This window comes from Pagrus major, chromosome 5 (genome assembly GCF_040436345.1).
Source record: "Pagrus major chromosome 5, Pma_NU_1.0".
Lineage (NCBI taxonomy): Eukaryota > Metazoa > Chordata > Actinopteri > Spariformes > Sparidae > Pagrus > Pagrus major.
This window is the reverse complement of record NC_133219.1, coordinates 40,482,015-40,498,606: the sequence shown is the minus strand read 5'-3', so window position 1 is coordinate 40,498,606 and position 16,592 is coordinate 40,482,015. Positions and strand designations below refer to the sequence as shown.

The 16,592-nt window shown below is 42.2% G+C and overlaps 3 protein-coding genes across 3 annotated transcripts in view; all 3 read right to left on the bottom strand.

Moving 5' to 3' along the window:
- Positions 1–14: 14 nt before the first annotated feature.
- Positions 15–2,147, bottom strand: LOC140995404 (synaptic vesicular amine transporter-like). The gene is made up of 4 exons (XM_073465396.1): positions 2,009–2,147; positions 1,560–1,623; positions 1,368–1,439; positions 15–687 (listed from the first exon to the last, which is right to left on the bottom strand). The coding sequence occupies exons 3-4, from the start codon at positions 1,435–1,437 to the stop codon at positions 530–532; spliced, it is 228 nt and encodes a 75-aa protein (XP_073321497.1). The 5' UTR covers positions 1,438–1,439; positions 1,560–1,623; positions 2,009–2,147; the 3' UTR covers positions 15–529.
- A 1,806-nt stretch (positions 2,148–3,953) lies between these two features.
- LOC140995401 (ras-related protein Rab-14-like) lies at positions 3,954–14,537 on the bottom strand. Its single transcript, XM_073465392.1, has 8 exons — positions 14,404–14,537; positions 13,868–13,926; positions 11,927–11,980; positions 11,234–11,411; positions 10,867–10,933; positions 10,059–10,146; positions 9,911–9,941; positions 3,954–8,890 (listed from the first exon to the last, which is right to left on the bottom strand). Exons 2-8 carry the CDS (start codon positions 13,917–13,919, stop codon positions 8,713–8,715), a joined length of 648 nt encoding a protein of 215 aa, XP_073321493.1. The 5' UTR covers positions 13,920–13,926; positions 14,404–14,537; the 3' UTR covers positions 3,954–8,712.
- Positions 14,538–15,650: 1,113 nt separating this feature from the next.
- LOC140995392 (actin filament-associated protein 1-like 2) overlaps positions 15,651–16,592 on the bottom strand; it is a 13,976-nt gene continuing 13,034 nt past the window's right edge. Inside the window, exon 16 of the mRNA XM_073465380.1 lies at positions 15,651–16,592. This exon is cut by the window's right edge and continues 830 nt beyond it. The gene's annotated coding sequence lies outside the window, so the exon portion shown is untranslated.

The following is a 16,592-nucleotide window of genomic DNA, read 5'->3' as shown; positions in this document are numbered from 1 at the left end:
TGTTAAAACCGGCAGCTTTTCTATAAAATGACAAATCTGTGAATGATAACATCCCAGAACAGCGCGAATAAACGTACTTTGTTTAACTTCATTCAGGATTGTTACGTTTGAGTCACGTGGCGTTCACTTACCTCAACTGTAGCAGCAAGAGGATTAAGATCACTGTAAAAATAAAAAGTGAAAACATTTATTTTCCCAGCAGAATTAATCCTCGTCTGTAATACTTTGATCAGATTTTACTTTAAATGTTAATTTTAATAAAGTTAAAAGTTTAATATCCAGTTTAAATGTTTAACGTTTCCACAGAAAGTCAAATCAAATGTATTTGGTTTTGTTTTTTTTTCAGAGATGCAGGGTTTTCAAATTTCCATGGAAACACTACACTTCCTGTTTACATCACCCCCAAAGCATTATGGGAAGTGTAGTTCAATAACTTAGCCTGATTATCCCTGAAATATCAGACAGAGAATAATGATGGAAGTGAATCCTCAGCGAACGCACAGTGAAGAGATCCCAGGACAGTTTCTGCTCATCTGACGGGTTTGAACGTTGAATCGGGTTTTATATTTACCGTCTCCTCCTCCCCGACAGCCGGGTTACGCAACAGGAAGCAGAGCGGAGCGTACAGGATGTCGATCACCCCGATAAACACACCGCCTGCACCAGAGCGCCCCCTGTGGATGGACCCTGAACAACACACAGATTATTAATTAGAGTAGAAGGACTTCTTAAAATTACAACCACGTCCTGTCCGGGACAAACTGTCCCCCCGGGAAGATGTGATTGCAACAATTAACGCAAATTCAACTTCACCAAACTAACGTCTTTGTTTCTGGTTGTGAAGATGTGCGACACGATTGTTTCACATTTACCAACAAAAATCCTGCTGAAGACGAAGCAAAGCAGCTCTGATGTCAGTGTGTTTGTGGTAAAAAGTCTCAGCATGTCTGATTATACGAAGAATACTGCAACTATTAGTTACTCTCAGTCCCTCATTCAATTTCATCTAAAAAAAACAAATCACAACCTGCATCGCAATTTTTTAGTAAAATGAAGCATCTTGGGACGCAATGATTTAAAACATGTCCAGCAAAATCCAGGAGGGAGTGCTTTATGTTTCTGTTCAAGCAAACATACGGTCAAATACAAAATGTTTGTTATTTGAGTGAATCGCTCATTTAAAAGAAATATGGAAACATGCATCATCATCTGTGTGACAAAGTTATCGCTGGTTAAAGTGAATCATTCACTGGAGGGATAATTAGTGTGTCTGATGACTTTACCTTACAAATATGAAATTTTAGGATTTCTGTTTTTAAATTAGCCGTCGACTACTATGACACTGTGTGTGTGTGTGTGTGTGTTACCTATAGCAAACCCCACACACGGCGCCGCGTAGACGTAACCCATGATGGCCATCATGGAGGAGTCGACCATACCTGCAGGGCGAGCACACAGGTGTGATCACAGCTCAGAGTTATCGATTATTGATTTATGAAACATCCAACCTGTTCGTCTGCATCAGTTCACAGTGAGGTCATCAACATGCTGATAGTCACCTATAGCGAAGCCCAGACCTCCGTTTGGACCAATCAGACCGTAGATACTGGTGGCAAAAGGGACCTGACACACACACACACACACACACACACACACACACACACACACACACACACACACACACACACACACACACACACACACACACACACACACACACACACACACACACACACACACACACACACTAAAACACAACCTATTAAAGCTCACCACATAAATAAAATCTACAATCTTAAAGGAAAAGTTCCACTAAAACTGAACAAGCTGAAAAAAACATTAAAACTAAATTAAAGCAGATCGTTAACAAAATAAAAGCACAGACATCTTACAGCGACTGAAACTAAACCTGATGGACACATCTGATTTGTTTTTAAAGTTAAAGTTAAATTAAAAACATGAAATAAAAGTGACGACGGACAGAAAGAGACAGACAGGTGGGTCCTACCTGGACGACTGATGCTCCTGTTGTTGTTCTCTGAGCTGCTGACGGACCGATAACAGATCTGACCTGAGGAGAGGAAACAAGGAGACAAGGAAGGACTGAAGGAAGGAGGAGGAGGAGGAGAGGAAACAAGGAGACAAGGAAGGACTGAAGGAAGGAGGAGGAGGAGGAGAGGAAACAAGGAGACAAGGAAGGACTGAAGGAAGGAGGAGGAGGACGAGGAAGGACTGAAGGAAGGAGGAGGAGGATGAGGAAGGACTGAAGGAAGGAGGAGAGGAAACAAGGAGACGAGGAAGGACTGAAGGAAGTAGGAGGACGAGGAAGGACTGAAGGAAGAAGGAGGAGGAGGAGGAGAGGAAAGAAGGAGACGAGGAAGGACTGAAGGAAGGAGGAGGAGGAGGAGAGGAAAGAAGGAGACAAGGAAGGACTGAAGGAAGGAGGAGGAGGAGGAGAGGAAACAAGGAGACAAGGAAGGACTGAAGGAAGAAGGAAGAGGACGAGGAGAGGAAAGAAGGAGACGAGGAAGGACTGAAGGAAGAAGGAGGAGGACGAGGAAGGACTGAAGGAAGAAGGAGGAGGAGAGGAAAGAAGGAGACGAGGAAGGACTGAAGGAAGGAGGAGGAGGAGGAGAGGAAAGAAGGAGACAAGGAAGGACTGAAGGAAGGAGGAGGAGGAGGAGAGGAAACAAGGAGACAAGGAAGGACTGAAGGAAGAAGGAAGAGGACGAGGAGAGGAAAGAAGGAGACAAGGAAGGACTGAAGGAAGAAGGAAGAGGACGAGGAGAGGAAAGAAGGAGACGAGGAAGGACTGAAGGAAGAAGGAGGAGGACGAGGAGAGGAAAGAAGGAGACGAGGAAGGACTGAAGGAAGAAGGAAGAGGACGAGGAGAGGAAAGAAGGAGACGAGGAAGGACTGAAGGAGGATGTTTTCCTTCTTTTATTCTGGTAAACTGCAGCAGCCGTGCTGAAGTGTTGAAGTTTTAGACACTAGAAGAGAAAAAGCTTCTAACAGATAAAGAGAAGTCACAGTAAACACCGAGCTGAGGGGACATCCTCGTCCCACCGAGGGGACATCCTCGTCCGACCGAGGGGACATCCTCGTCCCACCGAGGGGACAGACATCCTCGTCCGACCGAGGCGCAGCTGTTCTGTGCATGAACGACATGCGTAAACATCTGGATTCAAAAAGGATCTCATCAGTTACACAAAGTGTTCGTTGTGCAGCAGGACACACAGACAGGAAGCACTTCCTGTTTCCTGTCTCTTTGCTGCTCACGTGGGTCAGAAGCACACAAAGGCAGATCAACCTGTGAGTTATGCTACCGACAGCCTGGACCTCTGTGGTTTTGACGGTGGAAACGTTACCACTTTAATCACAGGGGGCCCCAAAATCTACAAAATATCACAGTAGTAGCTTTAAGTAGATGTCTCAGGTATTTGTACTCGACTTAAAGCTGCAACTCCCCTCCAGGTAGTGAGAACTGAACAAGCCTCTCAGAAACAAGTCCAGCTGCCGACGATACAGAGTCACCACGACCTGGATGGCCGAGAGCCGTTCTGTGACTTTCCTTCTCTACATCTGAACTTTCTCCTCCTCACAGCTTCAAAACAGCCGGGACGAATCCTACGGACTCTACCTTTAACTTTAATAGTCTTTGGATTATATTAATATGACGTGAGCTTCAGTTAGCTTTGACCACAAATGTCCTTCAGAGGGAGACTCTGATACTCTGGGTACATGTCAGAGCATGTACTCTATTACTTTTACTGGAGTAAACAAGTTGAATCAGTACTTTCACCAGAATCAGAACTTCTCCTGGAGGACAGACTGAGGACTGCTGACTCGTCTGTAACAGGGTACAGATCTATATACTCTGTGCTGCTATAACCACAGATCAGCCACAATAAAAACTGTGTTTTCAAAGACCCACAGCGACTCCTCAGAGTATATACAGTATATATACTTTATTTACAAATAACTGAACCCCCGTGGTCGTACAATGAAAAGGTACAGCTGCAGAAAATCACAGATTTTGAATATAAATAGTCAAAGAATCATAAGAAGCATGTTTGTTACGTTAGCAGACAGAAAATCAACAGACGTTACAGAAAGAAAATAAAAAGTACAGAGGACGTTACAGTCAGTGAGTGAGCGAGCGAGCGAGCGAGCGAGCGAGCGGGGATTATACGGATATTTGTCAAAAACTGTCTCACTCAGAGATTCACGGTGTCCAGCCTGGTGACAGCGCCCCCACCTGGCTGATCAGTATCATGATCATTTAAAATGCTGCTACAGACATTATGAACAATTTAAAAAATATTTATAATGTTCTTGTTCTCTCGGATCAGCGATCAAATTTCAGAAAATCAGGGAGACAATCTTTAACCTCCTGCTGTGAGCTCAGATTGTGTTGTCCTCCGGTGAGGAGGCTTAAGGCGGTGGTCACAACATCACAGCACAACCTTAAAGTCGAGGTTTTTTCTTTTGGGAACAGACGTTTGAGACTCTTTGGTTTCTGGAAAGTTTTTAAAATCTTCCGGAGTAAAATTTTAAAGTGTGATCGAGAAAACATTTCTTTTTTCCTCCAGCGAATGCAGCGTGCAGATTATTAGGCGATAGAAAGCGACAGGAACCACCGGGGCGGGCCGGGGCGGGGCGGCGGATGTGTGGTTTTGATTTACAGTGAGGGACGGGGAGGGGCTTCAGCTTTAACTCAAGCATCACAGCTGAACAAGGCTGCTGTCCACCAATCAGAGGACAGCGAGGAGTGACATCACACCGATCGCTCCTCGTTCAGACTGACGCGGGCACATTTTAAAACCAGGTTCTGCGTTGAAGTGCTTCTCAACACTGGCTTTTATATCCGTAACGCTTCAGGTTCGATTGGATATGTACACGAGATGTGAGCGCGAGACTCGACACCGGACCAGAATCTGAACCGCCGTACCACAGAGGACGAGGTCGAAGTGAGCCGGGCAGGAAAAACAACATTTTTCATCAAGTTCTGCTTTTTAAAGTAAAAAAACTTTAAACTTTAAATAAACTTTCATTCAAAACTCCAACACAACAGTACGGAGTCCCAGAGGAGACGAATGTCACGACGTTACGGGTCGAGTGGGAACAGAAGAGTTCAATAATCTTAATTCATACATTTAATCCTAAATTATTTAAAATTCATGTCGCAATGCAGATCAAACTTGTTAGATAATAAGTCCAAATGATCACGTGTGACAAAATTATTACTTTTTATAAAAAGGGAAAATCACTGAAGAAAAATTCAGAAGGATAAAAATTTAATGAAAAGTTTAAAAAAGGCTTTTTAAATGTTTGAGCCTGTTGATCCTCTCAACATTTCACATTTTCATAACAAGGAAAAAAAAAAGTTATAAAGAGAAACAAAGAAATGATTCACTGACTGATTCACTTTTTTACTTTTGATATTAATTTAAAAATTCGTTCTTTGATTCTTCAGCCTGTTCGTGACATTCGTTGCTTCTGGGACTCAAACATTTCTCAGGCTTTTTAAAAATCCTCAGATTCCTCCTGATATTTGAGTTTTTATTGAAGTATTAAAGATCATTTCGCGCTGTGTTTTCCCTGCTGGAGACTCACTGGACATAAACTGGACGCTTGACAGTTTAGTGTAAATCTGAGAACAAAGGAAGAGATATCAGGTCAAAGCTGCGTTCATCGATTTATTTTAAAACACTGAATCAAATGACTGCACATCAGTCGGCTCGTTTTCGTCTCAAGTGACCACAAAATGAAAACAGCTTTAAAATATTTTTAAAAAGTGTAAAATAAAGTTTAGCAGAGCTACACTGGTGGTGTTTCTGTTGTGTAGCTGGTTAGTGCTGGAATGATTCTTAAGGAACAAAATTTACTGACCGATCCAGTTGGACTGGGAGGACTGGTTCACGTAGCGCCGGGATCAAACTCTAAACACCAGGAACTCATTTTACATTTAATCTTTTAGTTCATGACTGTTAGAGAAAACTTTAAAGCACTTCAGGACGTCGGGGCTCGGGACAGTTTGAGCTGAACCAGATCACGATTAAAGGAAAACGCTAACATTTTATTAGACGGCAAAATACTTTGGATTATCTCAGAACGTCTCTTCAGGATATCAAGCGTTTTCATTCGTCTCATATTTTAGCAGAGCTGAATGTTCAGTTTAGTTTCTACACCTTCGTTGCAGCTCACATACGTTTGTGTAATGGGCCAGAAACCAGAATAACGCATTCAAGTAAAGTGTAATCCCGGCCTAACGTTAAAAAGAAAACCAAACAAACAAAACAGGCAGTAATAAATTAAAGGACTCTGCCTCGCTTCCACTCGTGGCCATTTCTCCTCCTTCAACACGCCCGAAACCAGGAGGGATGCAAGAAATGGCCACCAGGGGGAGCCGTGACATCGAAAATATACTGTATTTATATATTTGGAAACACGTTAGAAAAAAACAATCAACATTAACGAGAAAAATTTAATAAAAATCTATCCTGAACTTGTGATCCACTGCGGGACCGGTGCTGACATTCTGGTTCAGGTTTTTTTCCTTCATCATCGCCTTCATCGATCAGTTGCTTTATCTCTCCACAGGGCGATCAATATTCAGAGTCGCCTTCAGTGAAGTTATTCAGTTAAGATATTTTTAAAAAGGCAAAGTGTGGAGATGGTGGGTTTGGGTTTCTGTCTGGATTTGTGTTAGAGGTCTTCAAGGGTCCAAGTGAAACTGGGTCTGAATAATTGAGTTTAATTTGGTCGGTCAGCGTTTTAGTGTCGTCACCGTCCATCTTTTGTTAAAACTTAACCCGTATGCACGGCGTCGGGTGTCCACAGGTCGGGCTTGGACCCATGAAGACATGTAATGTGTGAATTAATGCTGTTATGTGTGTTTAAATGGTGGTCTCAGAGATCCTCGCTCTTTTCTGTGATCCCTCCTTCCAGCTGGGATTAAAGGGGTACTCCAGTGATTTACCGCTGTGAGCTTTAGTATTGCACTTCCATAAAACTGGGGAACATGCGAGAGACATATTAGAGACAGGCTGCTCAAATCTGAAAAGCAAAGCCTGACATATCCTGATATTTAGTACATAATATGGGTAAATAATGAGCGTAAGCGTCTTTCAGCAGATCCACCCTGCCCTGTGAACGCTACCGTCTCTAGAACTGGGTTATTTCTGCAGACTTTAGGAGCCAAAGATATTATTAGAAGCTGAAATTGATCCTCATGAGTAAAATCAGTGGAGTGCCCCTTTAACATGCTTTAAGTAAAATGACATCATCAGCTTTAGGACGCATCAGCCCACAAGAACAACAGCTTCAGAAGTCTCTGATCCACATCAACAACTGCGTAAATGTGTCTTCTGATCCACATCACCGACACAGATCGGCTCGTCGGTTCACGCTGAAGTGAATACTACCCGGTTCCGCCAGAGGACGTTGTTTGGATCTCATGGATGAGGAACAAGAGAGCAGGGGAAATGTTCTGTGGGGAAGGGATCCTGGTGGAGTTCAGATGTCCAGGTGGCTCTCTGTTAGATTTGACCATTCTGAAGAATTAATCTTTTCCAACTGGACAACAAATGATGGGACATCACACACGTCCAAGACATTAGTACGACGACAAATTCAGAAGTTCATGTCAAAGAGAACATCAGAACCGGGCGTTGGGGCAATCTGGATTTATAGCAAAATGTGACCCTACGGCCTAGATTTAAAGATCTGGACCGAGAGCAGTCCGGCTTCAGCCAAAGCTACGAATTTACCAATTTGAGCCTTGTGTGTTCATTTGTCTCGTTGGACAAGGGAAGTCCAAATCTGAGGGGCGGCCGAGTTTGCTCTGGTTGACTGAGCTCCTGTCCAGGAGAAGGGTTGTCTGGTGATAAGCTGTCTGGTGATAAGCTGCTCATCTCCGGTCCCTCTTGGTGTATCTTTGAATCTGGCCAACAGCACTGAAGACCTGGAAGAAACGAGGTCCAGGGTGTGGTCCAGTCTTGGGGAAATGGGTTGAAAGGTTAATGGTTTAGGACTATTCTATTCAAGTGGTCCAGATTTGAGCCTTTGTCTCTCGATGTTTTGCAGTCTGGATCACGGTAGTCCCTTCGGTAGACAACCCTTGTGTGAGTTAGGCCAGCAGTGCTCCAGACTTGGAAGAAACAAGGCCGGGACAGTGGTCCAGTCTTGGTAAACTGGTTTCTGTTGCTGGGAGGATCGCTGTCCTCTTCTGGGGTCAAAACAGCCTGACTGTGGGCTGAAGGAGGTCGAGGTTGTTGGAATGAGACCCAACGTGATTCAGGTGTGGACAGTGGTTGAGATTTATGCTGAGGGATTCATTTTGTCCACACGGTGATCCAGTTTAGGTCTGGGATGGTCCTGATTCAGGTGTTGCCAAAGACTGAGCCAGATTTGAGACTGATCCAGAGCTGGCATGGAGAGGACTCGACAGCTGGAAGATTCTAGAGTTGGTTGGAGTCCTGATTTAACCAAAGCTGGTAAATGTTTGATTGGAGGACTGAACTCCGGTCTGGATTGGTCAGTCGGCGGTTGGGCTGTGTGAGCACTGAGATATGAATTATAATCCATCTAAATCCTGTTTGATGACTCTGGTCAGCAGACGCATGTTGGTGCCTGGTGAAGAGGGGATCTCTGTGTACGTCTCTGTCCGTCTGTCCGTCCGTCTGAGGGGTTTGTAGTTTCTGTCTGTGGTTAGCAGCTGCAGCCTTCTTTGGCCGGCTGGCTGTCGGCGTTGAGGCGGCCTCCCTGAGGTGCAGACGGCTTGTGCTGGACTCCCGACTCGGCAGCGTTCAGGTCCAGACTGCCATCTTGGATGTTCTGGTAAATCCTCTTTGCAGCCTCCAGGAAGGCTTCTTCCACATTCTCCCCTCTGAGGAAAAAGATAAGACACAAATAAACAGTGGGAGTCTGCGGACGGACGAGACCGATGTTTGTTTTGAAAATGATGCCGATTTATGGTCACGGGTCAGTTTCAGGTCATCACAACCTGTGTGATGCTTCACATGTAACAACATGTCTGTGTATGTTGTGGGGATGAGTTACTCATACGCACGCTTTTCTTTTTTTCAGTGCTGACGTGAAAGCTTTGGCAGTTGCCATGGTAACCAGCGGCCAAATCAGTGGTTAGTTAATTTTTATTTCTGTGTCGTGCCGACATCCAACCCATCTCACATGGGAATACAAGAATGTATGACATCATCCGGTTTTACAAATATCAGCAACAGAGAAAAAAATATATAAATACATAAAATAAATTAAATGACAAAATATGAAGCACCAGTTTCTCCTTCCTCTTTTTCAGAGGAAGGCGACGTGTCGGGACGGGGAGGGAGATCCTCTGTGGCTTTTAAATCACCTCAGGACTCGAGCCTGAACAATATAATGGTCGGCTGATATTGGCCTTTCACAAACATCCGTATCAGCGTATCAAAAGTGCAACAACATTATTAAAGAACATGGTGCCGAAAAAGATGCTTGGGATGATGTGCCGTTTATAAATTACCAGTGATGTTTCCTGTTTCAGTGCACTTTTGTCATTTTGAAATGTAAAGTTTATTATTAAACTACCAAATATCCTGCCTCCATTTTGTGATGCATCTTTGTTACAAGTGTTTGATTACATCATTAGAAGGATCATTACAAAAAATGTGTGTTTATGACGCATCAGCCCCCAAAACTCATCATCGGTCTGGTTCTGCTCATTAAGTTGACTTCTGAGATGGCGATGGAAGAGACGGTGGCTGATGTCTTTTGTTTGAGGAAAGTACAGCGCGTGTCGCTTCGTGCGATTCATATATTTGCGAAAGATTCTGACTTAAACTTCGAAGCCTCAAAAACGGTATTCGGGCCGGCCCGCGTGTTTTCAGCCGTGTGTTTGTTGTGTACTTACGTCTTAGCGCTGGCCTCCAGAAACAGCAAACCTGATAATAAACAAGATATAAGGATCAAAATCAGTCTGATGACCTGTTTTCAGCTTCATTTTCATTTAAATATTTTACCCACAAACAGTGTCACAAATACACAGACACACTTCTCACCGTTCTCTTCAGCAAACTGTTTGGCCTCCTCGTACGTCACATCTCTCTGAGCCTCCAGGTCGGCCTTGTTACCGATCAGGATGATCACCTGGAAACACCAGACTAGTTACCACACAAGGTTGTTTAAAATAGGAAAAAGTCGGTTTGATTTAAGAGGAATTTGCATTTTTGTTGGGCAGATGTGAGCTCCTGAAGTCAGACAGGAAGTGTGTTGTAAAATAATAAACTGCAGCTTCAGCAAACACCTTTTTTTATGTTGGATTTTATGTGATATAAAGAGTCTTTACCTATTTTTAAACAGTCGTTTGCCTCATTGTCTCCATTGTTTTATACAGTAAGACTGAAATAAATGTAACTGCTCAGTGACGCCAGCAGCCTGAACCATCAGGGGACATTAAACTCACATTAATGACACTGAACACTTGGCGCCACACTGTGGCTGCAGTCTGCATTACACGCCGGCTGATATGTGTCAACATATCTGAGTGTTGATCCTGTGAGAACAAATCTTTGTCCGGTGATGGCGTAACTCTTCATACTGACGCAGTTTTCTTCCTCTGGGATCATTTTATCGTTTATTTATCGCTCATCAAATCGCTCTGAAGATGATCATAAAGATTTGACTCACAACCGTCACTGTGTTTGATAGTTGCTGTGTGGACTCTGTCACCTACTGAAGTTAATGATTTTATTATTGTTGTTGGTGTGGACGGACTGTGTGTGTGTGTGTGTGTGTGTGTGTGTGTGTGTGTGTGTGTGTGTGTGTGTGTGTGTGTGTGTGTGTGTGTGTGTGTGTGTGTGTGCTCACCGTGTTTGGGTTGGTCAGGTTCCTGGCGTCTGTCAACCAGCTGCTCAGGTGATTGTAAGTACTTCTCCTGAACACAAAGACACACACAGGAAATGTTTACGTCTCCAGCTGCTTCAGGTGTTCAGCAGAATGCTGCAACTCTGTTTTACTGTGAAGCTCCAGAAATGTTTGTGGACGACGAGACTTCAGCTGACTTTCATCAACATGGAGTGTCTCTGTATTATCTCTCTATCGGCTCCTCTCAGATTACAGCAGCCCAGTTTTTATTACATGAACAGGAAGTTTCAGAAGACGAGCGTCCACACACATATACCAACAACCAACCACATGACATCACCTCCAGACCCCTCCCCCTCCCCGTCAGTACCTGGTGATGTCATACACCATGAGGGCCCCGGCGGCCCCTCTGTAATAGGACCTGGTGACGGCCCTGAAGCGCTCCTGACCGGCTGTGTCCCAAATCTGCAGCTTCACCTTCTGACCGTGGACCTCCATGATCCTCGTCCCGAACTCCACCCCGATGGTGTGAGGACAGTCCGCCATGACTACACACACACACACACACACACACACACACACACACACACACACACACACACACACACACACACACACACACACACACACACACACACACACACACAGAATTTGAAGCAAAATTACGACACAAAAAAACTAAAACAAATTGCCAAACGCTGCTGAGTAAGTTAAACTGAGACTCATTCTTATCTAAAGGTTGAGCTTATTGTCATTATACAGGACAGCACACAACACACACTGAACACGAACATATTTAATTAGAATAAAATAAATCAATAATGTATAACATGCATATAAAAAATAACACATATAAACATACGTACAATATTTGTCAGTCTAAGTTTTTTTTCTGTCTTTTTCTGAACAAAAGAAGAAGAAAGTTTTAGGTTTGGAGACGAGAGGTCGTCGAGTTTGACTGATGAGAAAAAGAGCTCAAACAGAACGGATGATGATGAGGATGATGAGGATGAGGAAGAGGAGGATGTACAGAAGGAGACAATAAGAAGAAGGAAGGACTCACACTTTTTCTCTGTGAACTGGTGCAGCAGACATGACTTCCCGACTCCCATATCACCTGGAGAGAGGAGGAGTAAACACAGGAGGTCGGAGGTCAGAGGTCACAGTGAGGACTCACTCAGTTCAGATCTTTACTTGTTGTTAGATGTAAAGTGAGAGGAGCTGCGGCCGTCAGGACTCAGGACGGCTGTTTAACTTCGTGTTCTGACTCATTTTAAATTGTTTCAACTCTGTTTTCTTATAAAATTAGATTTTTTTTGTCCCTTTGGTGGATGGTTCCAAATACTACAATACCCATGAGCCTCAGCTGCTGTTGCTAATGGAGAAGCAGGCGTGGACACCGAACTGATCCAGAGTAAACTCTACAAAGTGTCATCTTTCACTTCTGCTAATGATTAGCAGAGCACACAGCTGAATGTGAAGCTCTCTGATTGGATGTTTGTTGGTGAAATGCACCCTGGGAGTCGTAGTTGACTGTTCTCCTTCAGTTTTCCTGTCCACAGACTTCCTGTAGCTGTGAACTTTTTTTAATCAAAGAAACAGATCATTTAAGACACATGTTGTTCAGGTGGAAGCATCGAACATCGTCTGGTTCCAGCTTCAAAGTGCAAAAACTGCAGTTTTTCTTTGTCATTTCTGAAAGTAAATGAAGAGTTTTAGGTTTCGGACTTTTGGTTGGACAAAAGAAGACATCTGAAGACGTCACTTTGAGCTCAAGTGATGAGCGTTTAAACATATCTCTTGGACATTGTACAGAATAAATGATAATCATGAGAATGATCAGCAGAGATGTTTGGACTAACTCCTCACACTCGGCTGCTCTTTAAGGGTTAACAGTGGAGCGAACACGAGCAGTCAGCCCGTCACGGACGAGTCATCTGTCAGACATCAAGTCTCTACAAATCAATTTTCATAGAAACAGCTCGAGCTGATAGCTGCCCGGGAGGAAGAAAATCGATTCAAAACTGTTGATGTGAGTTAGAAAAACGAAGCCTGGAAAGTGAAACGTGGACGACTTGTAGTTACATCGTCAAAAATATGTAAAACCACGACTGCAGAATGTTGAGTGACATTAACTCAAGTACAAATCTGAGGTATTTTTACTTCCCCCTTCACTTTCTACTTCTACTTCAAGACGTCACAGAGGGAAATACTGTACTTTTACCTTCACTGCATTTATCTGACAGCTTTAATATTAACGAGTTACTTAACTAATTAAGACCATGCAGACAAACATAATGTTACAAAGCTGAAAACACTGAAATTAACTGTTATAATGGCATCAGAATCTGTGTTATTGGAACAATGTTCTTGAAAATGTTAATATCAATTATTAATGACCTGAAATATCAATAATATTAACATAAGTACATTTACTCAAGTACATACAGTATTTGAGATACTCTTACTTTACCTGAGTCTTCTCTTTTCATTACTCCACCACATCTCAGAGGGAAATATTGTACTTTCTACTCACAAGTTCACGTTTTTTAACTTGATTTTTTAAAAATCATTTTGAAAAGAAGAATGAAAAGACTCATTAAAGAAAAGTTTAAGACGAGGTCCAGCTCGGCGGCTTCAGCAGCAACATCCTGCTTTTACATGAACGACTGAAACACTCATCTGATGGCGTCAGACAGTCGCAGCCTGCAGCCACACTTCACTCACATCACTACTTTTACTTTAGATTTTCTAGCTAGATTTACTTGATACTTTTACTTAAGTAGTACGTTCAATGCAGTACTTCTACTTGCAACGTAGTAACTGAAGTACTTGATGAAGGATCTGAATTCTTCCTCCATCACTGTTTCATGTTTTCATGTAAACAACATCAAATCTTCTCAGACTCTTTCTCATCAGTTCATGTTGACAGTAAAGGCCACACACTGTGTTGCGTTCACTGTCACACCTGCTCCAGTGGGACAAATCAAACCGCCGCACTCACCGATGATGATGTACTTAAAGATGTAGGAGTAGTTGTAAGGTGCGGCTGTCATCTTGATCCTGTGAGGAGGAAAAAAACAGGGAAAAATGCCAGAATTAGATTAAACTTTGATAAAGTGTGAGTCCACACAGAGTCCACACCCTGTCCGAGTGTCTGTCTCAGTTTAATCAACCTCAACCGAAACCGTTTAACTGGCCAACAAACAAAAGGAAGCAGCCGGCTAGGCTAACCCAAAGCTAAGCTAAACCCGGAGCTCAGCGTTAGCATGAGGCGTTGAACACCGTGACAGTCACGCAGGATGAAAGCAGCCACATTTAACACAAGTATTAAACACAATCAGCTGACTTCCCTCTTTGAGAAATCCTCTGATTTCCTCCTGTTAGCTTAGCTCTGTAGCTAACCGGCTAACAGCTGCAGGTCTGTCTACGCCTTGCTAACATGCTAACAGCAGGAGGCCACTTTCATCGGGTTCACAACAGGAGCAGTTAGATAAAAACGCAGGCAGGCGGTGTGTGTTAGAAACCCTGGTGTCTTACCTTCGGTCCGGGAGTCTATCTAACCTGTAAACCTGATGAAAGTGATGATTAGACAGTTATCTCTGTTAGCTGTTAGCCCGGTGATCCGTCAGGAAACCTCGCTCCGCTTCCGCGATTCTTCTTCTCGAGCGAAAACAGCGGAAACACCGCGAGACTTACAGGTGTCTGCTGCCACCCAGCGGACGAGAGGAGGACTTTAACTTCATCAACAGTGTTTATACCTTTAATTACTCAAGTACTTTACTAAAGTAATATATTAACACAATATTTAGATTTTTATTCAAATATGACTTTACAGTGAGTACAAGCAAAAGTAACTGATCCATATATTTACATGTATGTTTATACTGTGTACTCTGAATATCAGAATTAATGATTTTTATGTGAATACTGATTAAAAAAGTTTTAATTAAAAATGTGATACTTTGGTTCTGCAAAGTAACTAGTGACTAACATTATCAAATAAATGTAGTGGAGTAAAAAGTACAATATCTGCCTCCAAAATGTAGGAGTGGGTGTACAAAGTAGCCGAAAATGGAAATACTCAAGTAAAGAACAAGTACCTCAAAATTGTACCTAAGTACAGTACTTGAGTAAATGTACTTAGTTACAGTCCATCACTGATTACCGGAAACACTCGTTCTAGATATAGAATATTTACACCTGAGGTGCAGTGTAGATGTATGACTATCAATATTATCTGCAGAGACAAATATACCTGTACTTCGGTAAAAGTACTGAACTAGTTTTGAGTACTTCAGACACAATGTAGTCGAGTAGTTCAGAATCTGAAAAGCTAACAAATATATAAAATGTAGTGAAGTGAAGAGTTGAATATTTTGTTGTAAAAACAGTGATGGGATGTAACTAAGTATATTTACTCATGTACTGTACTTCAGTACAGTTGTGAGGTACTTGTACTTTACTTGACTATTTCCATTTTCTGCTACTTTTACTCCACTTCATTTATTTGATTACTTCAACTACTTAGCAGATTTAGATTATTAATAAAAAATAAAATCAATAAATTACAAATAAATGATGATGAGTTGTTATTGTTTCAGATAAAACTTTGAAAAGTCATTAAAATGAGCTTCACTTCCACCTGCTGAACATTAAAGTGGTGAACGCATGAATCAATAATTATAATACTATAATATAATAAATACGACTACTAATACTTTTATATTAAAACAAAATTGTGTAGCAGGACTTTTCCTCTGAGTATTTATACACAGGAGCAAACAGAAAATTCAGTTTTTAATAATTACAGTTATATTACAGAATGATTGTACAGATCAGTGTTCAGTCAACAAATAAACAAATAAACAAATAAACAAACAAACATTCTCCTGAGATTATTATAAAACGCAGGAATGATAAAAATCATACAAATGAGTGACATCGTGATAATAAACATAAATCATCAATAATTTGTAGTCAGACTGTATAAAAACATCGTGTCCATCAGAAACTGAACTAAGTACATTTACTCAAATACTGTAATTTAATACAAATTAAAACATTTCACTGCAATATGAACTTTAAGTACAATACTGACATACTTTAACTGTTTTCAATGCAGGACTTTGACAAGTAGTTGAGTATTTTCACAGTACTTTTACTGCAGTAAAGTATCTGATTACTTCTTTTACCATTGTTTTTGACACACAGTGACATCAGAGAGTGGGATTAAACACAACAGATCTAAAACAATTCAAACAATGTGTGTGTGTGTGTGTGCCACACGACTGTAACATGACACACACACACACACACACACACAAACACACACACACACACACACACGCACACACACACACACACACAGAGTTCATCATGTGGACGACGTCTGAGCTCTGATCATCAGTAACATGTCACGTTGACCTGCTGCTGTAACTGCCTCATAGCACCAAGAACAAGAGGAGGAGGAGGAGGAGGAGGAGGAAGAGGAGGAGGAGGAAGAGGAGGAGGAGAAGAAGAAGAAGGAGAAGAAGATGAACGAGGAGGAGGAGGAGAAGAAGAAGAAGAAGAAGAAGAAGGAGGAGGGTGAAGAGGAGGAGGAGGAGGAGAATAATAATAAGAAGAAGAAGCACCACCAACAACAGGAAGTACGCTGCATTGTTAATATGTTATTGTGATGATGAAACATTGGTATTGACATGTAAGAGCCTTTAAATGAACCCAGA